This window comes from Metopolophium dirhodum, chromosome 2 (genome assembly GCF_019925205.1).
Source record: "Metopolophium dirhodum isolate CAU chromosome 2, ASM1992520v1, whole genome shotgun sequence".
In the NCBI taxonomy this organism is placed as follows: domain Eukaryota; kingdom Metazoa; phylum Arthropoda; class Insecta; order Hemiptera; family Aphididae; genus Metopolophium; species Metopolophium dirhodum.
This window is the reverse complement of record NC_083561.1, coordinates 34,636,867-34,656,924: the sequence shown is the minus strand read 5'-3', so window position 1 is coordinate 34,656,924 and position 20,058 is coordinate 34,636,867. Positions and strand designations below refer to the sequence as shown.

The window sequence follows — 20,058 nt, the reverse complement described above, 5'->3', positions numbered from 1 at the left end:
TTCGCACACGGGAAGACAGCAAGACGTGCGAACAGACGCGGTTGACGGGGCCTTCGGATTTCGGCTAAGGTCCGTCACTCGACGGAAATATATTATTTCGATGTTATAATTCCACTCGATTTCGTCAGAGTTCCGGCGCAAAAAGTGACGACGGTGAAATTCTTTTATTTAGAGTTAAAATATAATTAACAATTACTATTGTAAATAGTATATTATGTATAGATGTCGTCGGTGTGTGTCCGGACAGCATTGAGCATAAAGCAATTATTTATCGTATCGGTATCATATTATAGTATTCGTAAATCGTATCGTATCGTATCGCGTAGCAGATGTTCATTATTATTATTGTTGTTTTTTATTATTATTTTGTTATTATGACTTCTGACCAAGACTACACAACAACATGACAACATCGAAAATAGATAGGTATGTCAGTAACAATACGAATTTTGGTTGGGTTGGCGCATCCCACCCTTCCCAGCCATAGGTTGTAGTTCGCCTCATTTCATTGGCTGTTAAATTGACATGCAACAGAGTACACCGGAGAGTTGTGAGTTACCAGTTGTGACCACGATTTAAGAGAGTACGATCATCGGAATTAATCTATCATCTTAATTCGTGATAGAGAGCCTTTAATTTAAATATTATCTAGGCTCGACTACAACAACTATATTATAGTTTATTATAAATTATAATATGCGATCGAACGGTTGGTTAATCGATCGTTGTTGGGCCAGTTGTGATTGAGGGCTTGAGGCGTTGAGCGTTGACTGTTAGCGTCGATTTTTTTATTTTTTAATATCTACTCGTATGTTCGTGTCTGCATTGTTTGAGTTTAGGCAAATCGTAGAATTACCGATTTTAAACGTAATTTAACGATTCAAAGTTAACCATAGGATTGTATCAATATGACCGACCATTGTAATTCGAATACTAACGTTTATCAAGGTAAAACAATTTTTTTATTACATTTCGTGTGTAGAAATGATGGATAGAAATCAAAACGTATTTTTGTCACTAATCGTTTATAACAGTGAAAACAAAATAAAAAAAAACTTACCAATAGAGGTTGTAACAGAAACCCCTGACAAATGAAAAATGAAAAATTGATACTAGTTAAACCAATAAATAACATTATGAAAATTATGTGGATAATAAATCATTTAAGATTTACTTTAGTCTGAAAACTCTTAAAAAGAATATTTGGAACACAGTCGTTATGCTTTGAATTAACTCAAATTTATACAAATATTGTTATTTAAAAAAATTGCAAAACCTACCTACCTATCAACTAATTAATTTTTCTTTTGGTATTATAGGTGGTGGTCATTTTGAATTTTCTTCTGAAAAAAATTGGGGTTTAGAACAAGAAGATTGTAGAATATTTGGTTCTATTGATATGACACATTTAGCTGCAAGTATAGCTAGTGTGCCATTTAATATACAACATGGCATACCTGTTGAACTATTTACTGTATGGTTAACTAGACATGTGTAAATATTTTAATATTTTATTGAAATCGTAATAAATTTAAATTTAGGTGGAGCAATTAGAAGAATTTGAAGTTGAATCATCTCTTGCTTTGAGCCGGCATAAATGTATGTAAATAATACAATAATTATCAAATATTTAACTTAAGAATATATTTCCAAATTGGTATATTAAACATTATACAGCTCACCCCTAATTTATTTCTTTTAATAATAAATTTATTCTAATACTTGAATTTTTTTGTGTTACCATTAATTATAAATCCTATTTACTATTAGTATTTATAATCGAAGGTATTACTTAAGGAGTGCCCTGTAACGATATACACTTCTGTTCTTCAAATGATGGAGGTTCTCTTTTTACTGTAAATTATTAAGAGAATAATTTTTTTAAACATTTTATGTATCAATTCAAAATGTGAACGAGTAATTTTTCAGTTATTGAAATGTTCGTACTCAGGATAATAGTTTTTAAAAATGGCTTTACAAAAATATAAAATAGATGTAACATTAGATCTAGTATTGATTTGACTTAAACCATTTTCAAAATCCATCATCATGGATTTCGTATCTTAATTTACAAAGTAAAATACCTCAAAAACTACTCGTTCAAAGTTTAATTCTGATACGTCAAAACTTTCAGAATCATAATCACAAGACACTTCTTAAGAAGTAGAAAATATTATGGTTTTATTCATAACTAGCTGATCTTGTACACTTTGTAGCCCATTAAAAATGCCAACTCTGTATGACTATATGAATAATATGTTTTATTTTATAATATAACGGTTACCATAGCAACCATTTTAAACCATTGGCAACCAATAACTAATATTATAATAGCTACAAAACCCATGGCAACCATTTCTAAACAAAAATTTCCATCACAAATCTCAAAATCTCTGTTTGAGCACCTCCGGCTGGTCTTCTCCCTTTTTAAATTAGCCTTTCTTCTGCCGAGAAGTCTAATCTATCTCTGTACCAAATGATCCCGTGCACTTGGTTGCCCGGCAACCAATAATTATTATAATAATAGCTTCAAAATCCATAACAACCATTTATAAGCAAAAAATTCCACCAAAAATCTCAAAATAATATATGAATGGTTGCCATGGTAATATGGACACACAGACATACATTCATTTTTATGCTTATAGATTAAAAATTCTAAAAAAACAGATTTTGAATAACCGCATTATTGAAGAAAAGGGGGTTAGCTTGCTTGATGAATAATCTTGTATATTATGGATTAATGTATATATTTTTATTTTTAGCACAATTTAATTCAAAATTATTAAATATTAAAACTTTATTGCCAACTCAAGCAACTCAAGCAGCCATACCTACAAATAAATTAATTCTGAAAAATGATTCTAATTCAGGTAAAATTAATTCATATGTTACCAACACAATTATTCTATTTACCACATTAATATCTATAATATGTATAATTATATGTATTGATTCTAGACATTGACTTGCATATTATTATGTAAAAATGAATAGTCATATTAATAATAAAAGAAGTATAAATTATAAATATTAAAGATACTAATATTAATATTGAAGATTAGAAATTTAATAATACCAAAATTATTTTAGAAAAAGTATTATAATTAAGTTTTTTTTAGATTCTAAATGGAATAATTAAGTTTCTGTTTTGCAAGTTACAATTATATGTGATTTATATCAATGCAAGGGTTGTATATCCCAAGCAGAATCTAAACAATTGATTCCCTAAACTAAAGATATTGTATAAATACATTTAAGTATTAAACAAATGCTAATTAAAAATCTAAATTTTAAATAGAATTTAATCATATTAGAATTATACAATAATTCTTTCTTCAATTTTTGGAATATTATTATCAAAGAACAAACTAAATCTTATACCTCTGGAAACCTCTGTTTTTCTGGAGAATTACTTCATTACTTCATACCCTACACTTCCCTAATTTAAAATCAATATACATTTGTTTGTTTAAAATAAACTAAATATATAACTAAACACAATTTATTATTATAATTTTAAATGTTACAGAAGTTATTAATATTCCTTTTGATTGTGATATTCAATCGAATGTAGAATTAGAAAGAATATTGGGAAATATGAAACCTTTAATTAACATACTACAAGAAGAAATAAATCCAGTTACTAGTATAGGTACAATGAACATTTTAATTTCATTGTGATGAAAAATATTTGATATTTCTATAATGTAAATTTTTATTGTAGATACTAGTGAAGATGACTCAATTTTAGTTGAAAATCAAAAGATGCCCATTAAAGATGATTATAAAATTGAAATGACAAATCATGATTCAGGGCATTGGCTTGATTCCATGCTTGATAGTGATGAATAAAAATTTAAACTGTATTTTTCAATCATTAATAAATTTCAAATATTTATTTATATAAACTGTTTTGTGTTTTGTATGTGTATTGTATGTATCTTTAAAACAGTGTTGTAACTTTAATTGGCTATAGCTGTATGGCCTAGAAGTAAATGGGTCTATACGGTAGTTTTATATTTGTGGAAGTCAAGAATAGACAAAGAGACGGTGACGGTCAATAAGTGAACAATAATATTTTTTTTTGAGCTCACCAAGTTTGTTGATGATTGATGTTAACCCGAAGGTAGCGTACGAATTGGACTGTGTGATGGGGTTGATTTTAAGAAGTAGGGTCTCACATACTTTCTGTCAAAGTGTAAAAATACAATGGATAGGTTGGATCTTGTTCATTTTTACTTCTCATATTTGGTACCAGGATTGGGGAAGGTGTAGACATTGGTTAAATATACAATCAATTGTATATTTAATCAATGGTGTAGATTATCTTGAACATAGTGGGAGGCTAATTAGCGATATAGAAATTATATATATAGGAAAGAGACTGATTGGTCGATATAAAGTTGGGGTGTCTGGGGGATTTTTGGGTTTCAATAGAAGAATTATGGTAGAATATTTTCAAGGGATTGGGAAATAAGATAGTCTGAAGATTGCATTGTATATTTGTGTGAGGAATATGATAGATTTCTTTGGTAGGTGTCTGATGACTTTGACAGCGATAAGATCAAAGCGTAGAAATTTTTTTAAGGGTAGTTTTTAATATTAAAATAGACTGCCATGAGAGAACACTCGGGGAGGAAGGCACATTTGTAGTGGAGAGCCGAGGAAACTTTCAACTTCTTTGATTTTGTTTAGTGATGGATATTATGATGCGGAAGGCGTTTTCTAAGTGTTTGGTAAAGATGTTTGCTTTATCTTGGTCAGGGATAGCCCAGGTACCATCATCGTTACGCAAGGTAGAAGGTTGATTATGAATACATATGAGTTTCCTAGTAGTCTTCCAAAGTGAACCATTATTCTACGTAACTACGTAAGTGATGATGTATAGTTTTCATAGAATTCAGATCTGTGGTTACCAAGAAGGTGTTTAAGTTTGAGTGCAAGTGCGTTATAATAATGTTTATTGGATATCTGGAATGTTACCAGACTGCTCGTATACGACGTTTCAGTGATATAAGGGTCCTAATATGAATAATAGGGAGGTTGCTTGTAAGCTAACTGCATCATTGTTATCAGTCCTTTTTAGACGTATTTTAAAATCCATATTCGTATTACTTAGAAGTTTTGTTTTAATTGTAAAAATGGACGTTTATTTTATGTAAATAACAATCATAATTCTAAGCACTAAAAATAAGCATAAATATTAAATTAGTATAAATTATTTAGTTTACTTAAATTATTTGAAACATTTACAAAAATTTATATAAGTAGAACTCTATAATGTTCAGTCTAACGCAATTAATAACAATATTAATATCACATACATTAACTACTTGTAACCTAACATCAACTAACGAGGGAAATAATAGATATTTCTTATTTTAGAATGGAGAGTTCATACCAAGTTTAGTTCCAAAATCTAGTCTTGCTCTTTTTTGATAACGCACATTCGACCTAGAATAATAATATGTAATTAATTTTAATAAAAATATAGGCAAAGGTACCTAGAATGAACAAACCTTATCTCTTGCCAATGAACAATCTCGTTAACAATGAAAACCAGGAACAAAGATACAAACCCAATAATAAAAGTCATTACAGATAGTTTGGAAATACTAATATTATTTTCAATACTATTAAAGTATTCATAATGAATTGTGTATGCCCATTGAACTAGAATACTGTTTTCATAAATTTAATTGACATCTTAAATATTAAATAAGCTTAGTTTATTTTGAAACTTACATGAACAATGAAGTAAACAAATAAGGTTTATTTAAATGTATAGTTCGTTTCCAAAGTAAATAATCCCGATGAACAAAACTTAGAGATATGGTAACTGTAATACAATATCAATAAATAGTAAATATTTCATTTGTTCTTCTTAAATTCAAAATATTAATTACCATAATGCATCACAAGGAAAAGCAACATTAATCTTTGTACACTGATAATAGTGGGCTCAAATTTTGACCAACCTCCCCATTCAGTTTCTTTTGGATCTGGATATACATACCAACATTGTTGAATTTCAATAGTTGAATTATTATTAGTAGTAGATAAAATCAAATCACAAGCTTGACTCAGTGACCATATAAACAGCAACACCATATTAATTACAACCGGTAAAAATTTCAGGCCATAAAACCACATTACGTAATAAGACAACTATAACATTTTAATCGTACATGTAATGTAGTTTAATATTAAAAGTTTAAATAATAAAACAACTTAACTTACTTCAGATGTAATAGAACATTGATTTTTTCCAGTTGGTTTTTGCATAACTTCAGGATCTGTTGGACCTCCTACCAATGATACTGACAGTAGAGGCACAACAATACACGTGAGCCATAATATTTGACCTAAAGATAAATTACAATTTTATGATTGAATAAACAGCAAGTAAATAGCTTTCTGATTGAATTTTTTTAAACATTAAAATATAAACCATGATTAAAGTATTAAAGTAAAAAATTGCAATGAAAACGGTTTTAATAGTTTAACTTTCATATAGCCGCCGACAGCAGCACAAAAATAGTTATGCTTTATGGGCCAATAGCTACCGATGAAACATTATTCTCAGAGGGACAGTAGTCAAATCTTATATTATTAGCTGTAGTAAAGCTATCAATGTGACACAGTGATCAAAATTATGATTCAAAGTATATTGAATCATTGAAATAAAACCATTTTTGTGTAGCTGTATACCTGTATGACAGTCAACATTTATACAAAATTAGTTTTTATAAAAAAATAAAAGCTCATCTACAAGGAAATTAACAATAGAATAAAAATGATTTTTATGCAATAACATTTCCAATATATACAACTTTAAAAAAAAGCTTTTGTGGTAGGTTACAGAAACAATAAAATTGAAATTAACTAAATTACAAACCGACTGATAAAATAGGAGGTAATACAAGAGCAATTGCAAGTAGTTGAAGAAAACTAAGCGAAACCATGCAACTAGTCCAAAATTGAATACAGTTCCATATCCCTTGCATTAAATATCTTCCCTGTGAAATAAAATAACATTAAGACATTGAACTAGTATAATTACTTCAATAAAATATTTTAACTTTTTTTAAATCAATTACTTCCATAATAAGATGGTACACTGGTAATGGATCTTGACGATTAAGTGAAAGGCAACAAGGAAGAGAATTCAATAACTCAGAAAGACCCACTGGAGATATTGGAGCATCTATTGGGCTTGGTTGTTGCATGATGCTAATTCGCTGACACACTTGTGGATAGATCGGTTCAATAGCAAGACTATAGTTAATATAACAGTAAATATAATTATAGAAACCATTTATAATATAAATGAGACATTCCAAATAGGTTTTATATGGATAGTTAAAAATCAAACTTCAAAGAAATATATGTATCAATAAGTGTTTAGATTCTGACTGCAATGTGAGAGCTTAGTATAGTCACAGCTAAGTCTCAGTGTTATTTTTTATCAACCAATTGTAAAAAATTTGCATGTTTTAGAATATTAAAAAAATATGAAAAATTTATAAAATATTCTGCCCAAAATAAACAGTTCTTCAATGCAATAATTGTTGTGTTAGATTTAAAATGTCCATATCATATAATTTCTTGTGTTGAGGTGAGCAATGTTATGCGATTGCCCAATTTAAGAACTGCTATCCAAAAACCTTAATTTATTACACTATACATTATATAATATGTATAAAACAATGATATGCATTTATCCTACAGTCAATTACAAATTAAATGTTTACATTTATGTTTCCTACTTAGTTGAAATTTTAAGAATTTGTAGAAGGTTTAATCAAATAAAAAATATTTGTTGTTAGTACATAAAACTAATATATATATTAACTATTAAGTTATAATTTTGTTGTTTATTATACAAGTATGGATAACTAAGCCATAATATATTTAAAATTAATATAATTCAATTTGTATTGTAATCTAACCATTTTTAATATATTTTATAATATTTAAATGCCACAAATATAATTTTGTAAATAATATATTTTTGTCAATTGGTTCTTTTCATTAGAGCATTAAAGTTTATCTTAAAATGTAAAATGATAGTTAAAAAGTAAAACAGTGACCAAAAGCTAAATAATATATAATAATATATTATTTAAATTAAATTTTAAGTTTTTAAAGCAAATAACATTTTAAATAAGTACATGAGTATAGAAGAAAAATGTCATAGAATTGAAAATTATAAATTGTTAAGATGCAAAATATTGGATTATATAAGATAATATATGAGTAAAATAAGACACGAATAATGATTAAATTATGTGCATTTAATAATTATTATAAAAATTAGTAAATAAAATGTGCAAATAAAATACTCATTTTCTTATTTATTTTCATTGTCGAATCTTTGAAAAATAAAAATGTATTTTTAAAAATTTACTGAGAAAATGAGTATTTACCATTAAAGACTGCATCTGTATACTTTAAATAAATATCTAATTACCTTGCATCAGCCTGCATAAATATACCAATATTTTCAGCGTTTGGAGATGATCCCAGTACACAAACAACTTCTCCATACTGCTGCATTATGGATATCATTTCTTTAGTGGCTTCTGGAGTACAATCAGTGAATAATGAAACTAAAAGTGGAACATTGTCTATGCATTCTAGATGAGGTCGAATGTTCTCAATGCCACGAGGCAGTTTAGCCTATAAATATTATTATCAATTAAAGTAGGTAACAGAATGTAAGGGTATTTATAGGAATATTTACTCGATTATACATATCAAAATTAACAGGAGCACTTTGGTCAGTACTATCAGACATGCAGCTAAGTGAGTGCCATTCTTCCCCATTTTTTTCTATTTCAACCACATTGCTATTATCATTGAAAAGGGTGTCCCTTGAAAAATATTTGTTACTCATAATTTATACAAATAATATAAATAACATTTATAACATTAATATACTTTTGAATGAGCATTGGCTTTATAATTCTTTCTCCATCATGTTCTATCGTTACTTGGGCATAATCCATATTTAAAGCAGTTGGTGCTGACATACTAATTGTACGAGACATATTGAGAGCCGTACTGAAAAATTATATTATTTAAAAATATTGTACCTGATAAATTATTATGAAAATTAAAATTACCAATTTATATTGAGGGGAGGAAAACAATCAGCGGATAAATTATGTTCATAATCAGCAAGCTTTTTCTTCGACTGACTAGTAGATGTTAGTGGTATCAAAAAGCTAGTTTCGTCATCACAAGTTGCTGCACCCTCACTCGATTCAAAATCAAAATACAAACACTCAAATTTACGTGCTAATAGTTATAAAATCAAATAGTGCATTTTAACAATAATTAGACGGATTAGTATTAAAAACTTTAACACTTCTAAAACAATAGTCGTTAAAAATATTAGTACCTAGGGTCAAGACGAGTTCTTGTTTGAGCATCACCTAATAAAGAAATATGACAATTCCATCCACTCTCCAGGCCCATTTTTTCAGAAAAAACCCTAGACCGAAGTTCATTTTCTTTACTAAAGTGAACGAATCGTATACAAGCTGTTTCCAATAGCTCAATCAGTTGAACCTAAACAGTTTAATATAATATATATTACATTTACTTATTTAATATTTAATATATATATATATAACTAAAATAAAGCTATTCATCCATTTAATTTTTACCATATCATATTGAGGTTGATACTGCATAGTAACCATTCCTAAAAATATTTGATTACATTGTGTTTCAAAACAACAATTTACATCTTTTGAGTTATATTCACTGCAATCACCAAATAGTAATGAATCTGAAATATAAATTGTGCATTTATCAAATAAGTATTATCATAGTAAATTTACAAATATGAAACATAAATATATTATAACCTCTTAAATTAAAATATTTGAGCATTGTTATTATCAACAAATATATACATGGTGTAACAGAAAGACCTGACAAATAAAATCATTTTTATTCCAATCAATATTTTTTTTTTATATATATATATAACTTATTGACTTGTGCTATACTTTATCCAGAATAAGAACGTACCAGGCGGCCAAGGGAAAAACCGGTTTTGCTACGTAAAGCTGGTGCGTTCTTATTTTAGATAAGAGTATACACATATAATATAACATTTTTAATTTCTCAATATACTTTTTAATACTGAAAATAAAAAATTCAAATCGGCCAATTAGTTAATCCGGTTTTTAGAAAACTTTTGAATGTAAAAATATATATCTAAGTCAAGCGTGGTTTATGTATTATGATTTTATTTAAAGTCAAAATTTTTTGAAGTAACTCATTAATTTGAAAAGTACCAACTTTTTAAAAAAATATTTAGATTTGAACAAGTACCTACATAATTAAAAATTGTAATAAAATATTTTTAAAAAAATTATATTTTTTGAATTTAAAATGTTTTTTATGACTGGATCAACTTAACAAAAATAATGAGATTTCAAAAAATAGTAAAACATAAACTACACGACTTGAATGTTTTTACAAACAAAGTTTTTATCAAATTTTAAACTTTTTATTTTCAGTATTTAAAAATAATAATAAAATTGTTTATACTATACGTATTTTTGATTTGAACAAAAGTTATTTCATTTGTTAGGTCTTTCTGTTGTACTCTGTATTACTATATAATATTTTTTTTTTTTAAATTGATCTTGAGCCCGGCAGCTGAGGCCATTAGCTATTTTTAGTTTTACTGTAGGTTATTAAGTCGGTAGGGGGAGGAACACGTGTGTGTTGGGTTTGGCAGAATTTTTGATTGGGCACCCGTAGGTATCTGCCATGCCCGGGTGGGGGATGGCGGCACTTGTTCTCCGGACACCGTGACTTGCACGGAGAAAAATGCCGCCCGGTGGTCGAGAATCGAACTCGGACCGGCTGTGCCAAATCCGTCGCGTTAGACCGCTCGGCCACCTCGTCCCCTATATAATATTTTATATTATCAAATGGTTACATAAAATATACTTGCCAGAAGAATGAAATTGTGGTTGCCTTATTTTATGAGTTGTTGATGTCCACGGATGTGGTGTTGGACTACGACATAATTTTGAATATAATTGGCGACAATCAGCTGGTAACTCCAAATACATTTCTGAGAAACTTTTGTCAGGAGGTAATGGTAGTGGGCGGTATGAAAATGCTGTACAGTAAGCTGTTAAACTAGTTCTTTGATAAAAATCTAGTACTTTTTTCCTATAGACAGTATAGTTTATTTTTTATGTGGTTGACTATTACAAACAATGGCTATAGGCTACAACTATAATAAATGCTCGGTTATAAAATTTATAAATACCTAACAGAAGGAGAAATAGGACTGAGATCGTGACCATCCCAAAAATCTATGCAAGCATCCAATATTATGTCAGCTGTACCTTGGCTGAATAATTGTAAACTTGTTGCAGCTTTACCAATACTCCTCTCTCTTAATCCTACACACACCATGTGAGGAAATGGAAATTTTAATTTGGTAGTATTTGGTAATGATCTGGCAAATTTAATATCTCTTCGAACAGCATCAGCTTGCTAAAATTCATATTCAATAATTTATTTAATTTTTTTGCCACTACAACTATACTCCGTCCCTTGAGAAAAGTAGACTGGGTGGCAACCAAAACTCGTCTTTTTCTGCTCATTCCCACAGCTGCCGACTGTCACATGGTGAAACTATGCAACAGTTTGGGTTGCCCGTCAGTCTACATGCGCGAAACGGTCTACTTCTATAGTGGGACGGAGTATAGTAGGTTGTAAACAAAAACTTACAACATGTCTATAAGTGGATAACTGTAATTGAAGTTCAAAAATATCATCAGCAGATTCTGAAAATCCTATTTGTCGAGCTAATTCACAAAGACATCTAACAGTAACATACAAAATTAATAATAGTAAAAGATTATTTTTTATAATTTAATAGTTGTAGTAAAAACTAAATATAATTTACCTTCGGTTGGTAACAGGAACAAGCACTTCACTATATAAAGCTTGGCAAGATACATGTGCACAAAATTGGGCATAATGAGCATGAGTTGATGGGTTGCAAGTATTTAATAGTACTGCTAGACCTAAAGGCTTCAAAGAAGTAATATGATTTGACCAAGTTGCATCATCAAATTGTAATCTCCATGCTGATCCCCGGTCATGAGTCAGATCAAGCACTTCTACTGTATAACTTTCTGTTTAAAATTAATTATATGAGTCTTGATAATTCAAAATCCTGTAAGTTTTATATTATTTTATGAACATATACCTTGATTCTGAATAGTACTATCATAACTTTTTCTTTGTGTTTCTCTATTACAGTTAGGAGTATCTACATAATTAGAAATTGATGACGATTTGGAAGGATTTTGTAAAAAAAAAACTTTTTCAGCGGTTGGATTAGGCCATGATAGTATACCTTTTTTATCCACACAACATAAAGCCTAATACAAATAAACAATAAGAAATTGGTATTTAATTTAAATATTAATTTAAATAAATTACCGTAACAGATCCCATAACATGCAATAGATTAGTAGATCTATGTAGAAAACTACCATTTCCAAGTACACAAGAGTAAAAGTTTTTCAATAAATACCTAAATGAAAATTCTAAAGAGTTGTTTTTTGCTTCAGTTTCAGTTTCTTCAAAAAGATCTTTATTTTTCTAAAACAAAATAATATATTTAAATAAAATACAATATCTAACATATATATAAAGCGTTCTTGCTTAGTATGGTGGAGGAGATGATTCATTTTAAATTAAGATTATCAACCAATTAGTAATTCATGATGTTCAAAAAATTTAAAGGTGAGAAAATTTAATATTAGTACAATATTACAATAAAACAACCATTAACAGGTTTATTTGCATTAGAGCCTAAAAACAAACAAACGCTACTTAACAAATTTGAATGAATATCAAACGCTTTGATCAGACTGCCTTTGGAGCAAACGCTTCCAAGCCAAACAAATACATTAATTTATGTTTAGCTAGCCTGTTTACATTGGTTCGTTCAGTAGCATTCATTCATATTCAGGATCTAATGTGAAAACACCTTTATGAAGATATTTATAATACTACAACACTATCAACTAATGATTCAATTTTATTAAACTTATTATAACACAATAATGATACAGTAGTGTAGAGCATTTGACTTATAACAACATCGTACTAATTTTTATGCTAGATTATATGTAGATGAAACAAATAGAAAAAATAAATATTTTATTAATAGTAAATATTAATAAAATAAATATTATGATATATATAATAGCCAAATAGGTAGTAAATATGTTTTTGTATGGTGAAATATTATCAAAATGTATTAGTTTTCAACATTAGGGTTAACAAAGATTAATTAAGACAAATATTGGTTGTGAGAAAGGATCTAGTTATTATATTTTAGCTACCTGAACTATGGAAGATGATTGTAGTACTGCATTTCCATAACATGTCATGAGTGTCCATGCAATTGGCAACATCAATGGTAGAAGTGGAATAAGTATAGAGATTGGGATTACAACAAACATTGATACCCAAGTACCAGATTTCAACCAAAGTGTAACATAAGACCAACGCCACCAAACAGTTAAAATAGTACTTCCCTAAATGACAAAAAAAATTCATGTAAACAATTTTAGTTTCATTTTTGGTAAATAATATATATATATATTTACCAAAAAGGTGGCTGCAGCAAACTTTTGCATAAATATTATTTGTAACAAATATAAGCATTTTGTGTAAAAGCTACTTGGTCTATTTTGTGATAGTTCTAAAGCAAGTTTCAAATTATTTAAATATGGGGTTTCATTTAAAACATATGCAACATTTTTTAATGGATTGCGAGATACCATAGTTGGTACAGCGGTTTTGTTTTTCATAGCAGATGCAATATCTGGATTAAATATTTCCCATCTAGTCAATTCTGCTGGAGCCCATTTATCTTTTTCCTGGTTACAACAAAAATACATTTTATTACAGAAATGTATAATACAAATAATAATTGTTAGGTATCAGTGGTGTGTGGTCAGGATGAGGTAGCCAGTGGGCATATGTCGCTTAAAAAAAAAATGAAATAAATAAATGAAATTTAAAATGTCAATTGACAATATTTCATGTTGTAACATAAGTTTTCATTATAGATATAATATAACTCCGTTATCTGTATTATATTAAAAATTAGAAAAAATAAATTATGAAATTGAATTATTTTGTAATTTAGGTATGCAATATAACAGAAGCACTCAGGATTTTTATTACCTGGCCTGTATCATTATACAGTAGGCACCACAGTTTTATGCAGAAGTTGGAAGCGCTGCATTGAGTAATTATAAATACATTAATTAGAAGCGGATTTTCGGTTACCGCACTTTTTTTTTTTTTTAAGTACAAATTCACAATATCTATTATGATGATTAATTAAAAAAGATTTTATTTTTAAATTATAATTTACATTTGTAACAGTTTTTTTTTTGCTATTACCAAGCTTCAAATACTATTACACACCACTGTTAGGTATGTATAAAAATCATACAATTCTTAACATAAAGTAGTATAAGTAAATCCATTATATATGTTACTCTAAAAGCCCGATCACTAGGTAAATCTAGGTTTTACTAGTTAATGCTAGGTTTTACTGTTTGTACTCAGTAAATGCTGAAATTCTTAATTTTGTTCGGGCTTTTACTAACACGTTGTGTTTAAAAACAGAACTATCATTTATTTGTACATAAAAAAAAAAAAATGCATTTTAAGTTGTACATTTTTTCTGTCAATCACACCTCAAAAATCCTTGCTTGCAACGATTAATAACAATTATTTCATTAAGATATATTCACTCTCTTTGGAGCTCCTAGTATGCTACACTCTGGATAATGGGAATTTGTAAAAAAAATTGTTACCAGTGTATGTCACATGTGGCCTCATTAAAATAGTTCATGGCAAAGCTTGTTACAGCCAATCTCAAGGATCGGTCGAACGAGCTAATCAAGACATAGAAATTATGATAGCTGCTTGGATAAAAACTAATTACAATGTAAAATGGTCAGAATCTTTACGATTTGTTCAAGCAATGAAAAATTCAGCATTTCATTCAGGTTAGTTATAATAATTCTGTTTTTAAAATAATTTTTTTTTTTTTTATATGGAATTTTATTCTATAAAATACATTTATATTACTCATAAAAATTTTAATTCATTGTTAAAGGTGACTCGACTGCGAACTCAAAGCTATGTTTATATTATTTTACTATACCATATTATATTTACTTATTGTATATAATGTACAGATTGTAAATTTCAATAAACGCCATTTAAAAAAAAAAAAAGGAATTTTATTAACTGTCAGTAGTTTTTTTTAATAATATATAATTATAATTTTTAAGCACCTTATAGCTTAAATGTCATGTGTTGTGTATTGATCAGCTTTTACTAAGTCAATTTGTACATCCTAGGATAAAAGTCCGAATAAAATTAAGAATTTCAGCATTTACTGGGTACAAAAAGTAAAACCTAGGATTACCTGGTAATCGGGATTTTACAGTAACATATATATTATAAAATATATACTCAATGGTAAAATATTATCATCTTAATGATAGTTTGTGTTCAATAATAATGTATATGTACTGATTGAATTAATTAAAAACATTTTATTATGAAGATTGTTATAAATTAATTAAATTTAGATCCTTAAAAACTTAAAATTGTTGATGACTTGAAATAAAAATAATACTATTCAAACAAACATTACTTACATTAAATCAAAAATTCTAAAATAGGTAATTAACATTTTTCAAATATCTTTTAACTATATGGTATTGTTACCAAGAGTATTTATAAATTTAATTGTAGATAACAGTATAGGTATACACTATACAGGTATATTATAAATCACAAACCCTAAGCCTGGAAACATGGCACGGAGAAGTTTGTCCTGGTTTCAAAAGTACTATATCACCTTTCACCAATAATGCCCAAGGTAAATTTACTAGCACACCATCACGTTGAGTCCATTGTAAAGTAACTGATGGAGAAAATGGCATACATAAATGTGGATAATTTTCTTTCTTCCAATGGCATTTGTCTTTATAGCCTTCAGTTAAGAATAAACAAAAATTAATTTTAAGAACTATTTTAACTATTTTAACATTTTCTTACAATTAAGTTTTTTCATCACATGATCGAGCTTGGTGAACATTTCTTCATGTCTTAATTTGTTATCCCATAATACAGTAGCAAGATTGGTAATTAACAATATCAATATCAATATTCCGTCATCAAACAGATACCACATTTCATCATACACTAAACTAATGATGATCAATGAAAAACCACAAGCAAAAATGATCAAAGCAGTAATCCAACAGATACTAGTGAATGGACTATTATGTTTCAATGCATCTTGAATCCATAGTCTGTCTTTTCCCCTATTCAAAATGTATTATTATTATTATTATTATTATTATATTATTACTACTAAACAGGACATAAAATAAAAATTAGTATAGTACTGTTGTATGTGTTGATCTTTAATATGATTTCTGAGCGACAATATTTCATTATATAATGTGCGTAAAGCTTCAGTAGTTGACAATCCTGGAAGCCCTTCGGTAGTCATTGCTTTTATTTTACTACAACTTCTTCATTATTGCGATTTTTGAATAAAAGCTACATACTTTTTACTTGATAACATCCAAACTGTCTGTGGGTAATTCAATATTTGTGAATTGTAATACTATTACATTATACCTACTTGTATTTATATTTTCTAAGTGTAAAATAGAAATAGAAAGCAATTTATTGTAAATTGATAAAATTAAGTGTTTATGTTAAAACTTATCAGTATTATATGTTATCAATTTATCCTTCATTTTATATTTTTATCCACGATGTAGAGCTGATCTTCTCTTCATTGTGATTTTATCACAGAATCCTTTCAATTTTAGAGGAACTCTATTTCTTTTCATCTGCATTTTGCATAATCTACCTACCTACCTTACCTATCGGCTATTTGTGCTATTATTTTTAAATTATCAGTAATTTTTAATTTGTGGATTTTATGAATTTTCGATTATTAGCTACAAAATAAATAAATTGCAAATTTTCGTGATTTGGACGAATTTTGTCAAAATTTGAACTTAAAATGCTTATAAAAAATATTCGTGCCTATGTAACTATCTTTATTTATAATATTTTTTAACATCTATGATAACAACTTAGGAACCTTGCGTGGCTTGTATTGACATTTTTAGCTTTTTGACCAAACAAATAATTTCTTATACATCGAGATACAAAAAAAAAATTATTTTAATTAAGTAATAGTTAAGTACCTAAAATTAAAACCACGTATCAGGCATCTTCCTTTACGGGTTTACTACCTTAGGATTTACTCTACTCTAATGGAGTATGGACACACTTTGTCTACCTCCCTTACCATCTTCCGGGGAAACGCCACATATAATGTACACTTTATGACTTAATTTACAATATATTTTCCAAGTCAACATGTTCATCGAATATCTATTATTATAGCCCATCATGCCCCACATATAGGCAGGGGCCAGGGATGTCCGCTAAGAACTAATTCACTTAACATTCATAGAAAAGAAGCCATTGCAATCATTACAATCGCGAATCGCCTTAAGATCACGAATCACAATGGATTCACTAGTCTCTACTGTATTAGATATCCACAGAGATAGATAGATAGATACCAATTATACCAATTAGTGGACCGAAATCCAGATAATTACCATGGCTGACGCCTGACAGCAGAAAACCTATAATTCATGCAAAATATTGTGGTATAAAAGTGGGGAGCGAAGAATGGGCAATGGCACATGACATAAATAAACATCTCGTTATTAAACCCGGTTAGAATAATGGAATATGAAAGATATGCTGATATTACCAAGGAAACAATGGACAACAAAAAACCGGATTAGGACGGGACATAGAAGGTGTGGCTGAGTGGTTCTTTTGTTCAAATGGCGCTAGGTAGTGCAAGGTAGAACATGTGAGTATGTGACTGAAGAGAAACGGAACGGTCAACAGACTACCACGATTCATTGTGGAAACGTGCCCTAAAAAGTTAATAAATCTAGATAAATAACCCTAATTGGTAAATTATAGCAGGGGACCTATATTGGGACAATAATGACTTTTTCTCGATTAATTGGGTTGAACCGGGGAAAAAAGATAAAATAGGTAAGTATTGGATTGGGAGATGGTATTTTTCGCCAATTTTATTACTTTAGTAATTTGCGCCAAAATATAAAAATATAGGTAACATGAATTTTGCTCGTTGGAATTTAGTATTTACCAGCTGATAAATTTCAATAAATATATAATATAAGGACTACGCCACTGCGGACAAAAAAAAATGTATAGATTCGTCTTTAAGTTACAAGTATTATTATTTTTTTTTATTATTAAGATATGCACAATCTGTACTATTTAGCTGAATACACGTATGAGGTGACAGAACAAAAATACATGAAAGTGTGAATAATAGAAACCAGTAAGCCACCCATTAATGGCACTATTGACTAGTTACAATAGTATAAAAAAAGGTTAGTATTAAAGTATAGCCTTATAGGTATTAATGTATTATATATTTTAAGGGTATTAACGAAAATGTATTTGTTTTAGGCATGTAAAAATATGAATATCATGAAAAACAATTTATTGGACAATGAATAATAATTATAATATTACTGATTTTTATATTATACTAACCGAAATATTACTTATTTAATATAAACATAAAGTACGTAGATACACTTATTTATTTTACTTAATGTACAGTTTAATAATTTTCTAGAAATGTAACTATTAAAATGTTTAAGATGGCACAGATTACATATAATGCCATAGGTGCAAATAGGGGGAGGGGATTTTAGGGGCTAAGCCCCCTAATGTCCATAGCCCCCAAACATTTCCTGGGCATAGCTGTTTTCGACCAAAAACGTGCCCTTCCCTTTTCGGCCGATTCACTTTTCGACCAAAACAATACGTTTTTTTGTTATATGATATGTAAAATAAATAAAATAATTGGTATATAATTTTTGTAAAATTGTGGCAATTATAATTTTAAAAATTATTTAAAGTATAAGTTACATAAAATGTTGTAAAATAAAGTATTGTAAAATAAAATATTAAAAAAATATTAAATATAAAAACACCTATTATATTATTAACATAAGTTTTGTATTAATATGTCACACTGTGCATAATATTTTATAAAAAGAATAACATAATAATATACAATTGTTGTCAATAATTATTAAGTCTAATAGTAATGTGTATAATATAATATTAAGAAAGATAGTGACTCTCTACAATACGTAGAACCTAACGATCAGTCTTGCAGGTACATACTACATATTATACTGATATAACTAAATATTATGGTAGTAACCATCACAGTCGACGATCACCGATCGTATATAATAAATCGTAATAATCGTAATAAAAAAAAAAAATGTTAATATATGGGTATTCTATTTTACAAAAATTATATATAAATTATTTATTCTACATATTATCATATTACAAAACTTTTTGTTTTGGTCGAAAAGTGAATCGGCTGAAAAGGGAAGGGTACGATTTTGGTCGAAAAGGGAATCGACGTTTTTTAAATTTGGTCGAAAAGTGAATCGACCAAAAAGGGAAGGGTACGTTTTTGGTCGAAAACGGTCTCGCCCCATTTCCTACATTTTGTTTGAAGGACGCCACACACTGCAGCGGTGGCGGTAAAATTCTTTTGTCTTGGCGGGGACCTTTAAACGTATTGAATATTATCAAAGTAGGACTTAACCTTTTTTGAAACATTTTGTTCGAGAAAATAAAAATAAATATGATTTTAATTTTTTTTTTTTTTTATTGATCTAAGCTTCGGCAACTATGGCCATTAGCTGTAGTGGTTTGTTTGTGGGTTGTTTTTTGTGGGTTGTTAGTGTTGGTAGGGGAAGGAACACGTGTGTGTTGGGTTTTGGCAGAATTTTTGATTGGGCACCCTTAGGTATCTGCCATGCCCGGGTTGGGGATGGCGGCACTTGT

General features: G+C 28.6%; 2 protein-coding genes across 4 annotated transcripts; one reads left to right on the top strand and one right to left on the bottom strand.

The window, feature by feature from the left end:
- The first annotated feature begins 18 nt into the window (after nucleotides 1-18).
- On the top strand, nucleotides 19-3,911 carry LOC132939512 (uncharacterized). Of its 3 annotated transcripts, none has more exons than XM_061006713.1 (6): nucleotides 19-153; nucleotides 1,320-1,474; nucleotides 1,542-1,599; nucleotides 2,766-2,873; nucleotides 3,533-3,655; nucleotides 3,728-3,911. In XM_061006713.1, exons 2-6 carry the CDS (start codon nucleotides 1,400-1,402, stop codon nucleotides 3,853-3,855), a joined length of 492 nt encoding a protein of 163 aa, XP_060862696.1. In that variant the 5' UTR covers nucleotides 19-153; nucleotides 1,320-1,399; the 3' UTR covers nucleotides 3,856-3,911. The 3 variants fall into 3 exon arrangements, with proteins under 3 accessions (XP_060862696.1, XP_060862695.1, XP_060862694.1); XM_061006712.1 differs by lacking the exon at nucleotides 19-153 and adding an exon at nucleotides 298-426; XM_061006711.1 differs by lacking the exon at nucleotides 19-153 and adding an exon at nucleotides 546-948.
- A 1,213-nt stretch (nucleotides 3,912-5,124) lies between these two features.
- Nucleotides 5,125-16,823, bottom strand: LOC132939509 (transmembrane protein 94). Its single transcript, XM_061006707.1, has 24 exons — nucleotides 16,509-16,823; nucleotides 16,156-16,424; nucleotides 15,897-16,090; nucleotides 13,674-13,946; nucleotides 13,407-13,601; nucleotides 12,496-12,657; nucleotides 12,260-12,434; nucleotides 11,954-12,185; nucleotides 11,776-11,869; nucleotides 11,309-11,538; nucleotides 10,985-11,208; nucleotides 9,678-9,802; nucleotides 9,410-9,579; nucleotides 9,132-9,266; nucleotides 8,947-9,069; nucleotides 8,750-8,879; nucleotides 8,477-8,685; nucleotides 7,104-7,281; nucleotides 6,902-7,022; nucleotides 6,244-6,368; nucleotides 5,910-6,171; nucleotides 5,749-5,842; nucleotides 5,523-5,684; nucleotides 5,125-5,457 (listed from the first exon to the last, which is right to left on the bottom strand). The coding sequence occupies exons 1-24, from the start codon at nucleotides 16,613-16,615 to the stop codon at nucleotides 5,385-5,387; spliced, it is 4,062 nt and encodes a 1,353-aa protein (XP_060862690.1). The 5' UTR covers nucleotides 16,616-16,823; the 3' UTR covers nucleotides 5,125-5,384.
- Nucleotides 16,824-20,058: the final 3,235 nt, after the last annotated feature.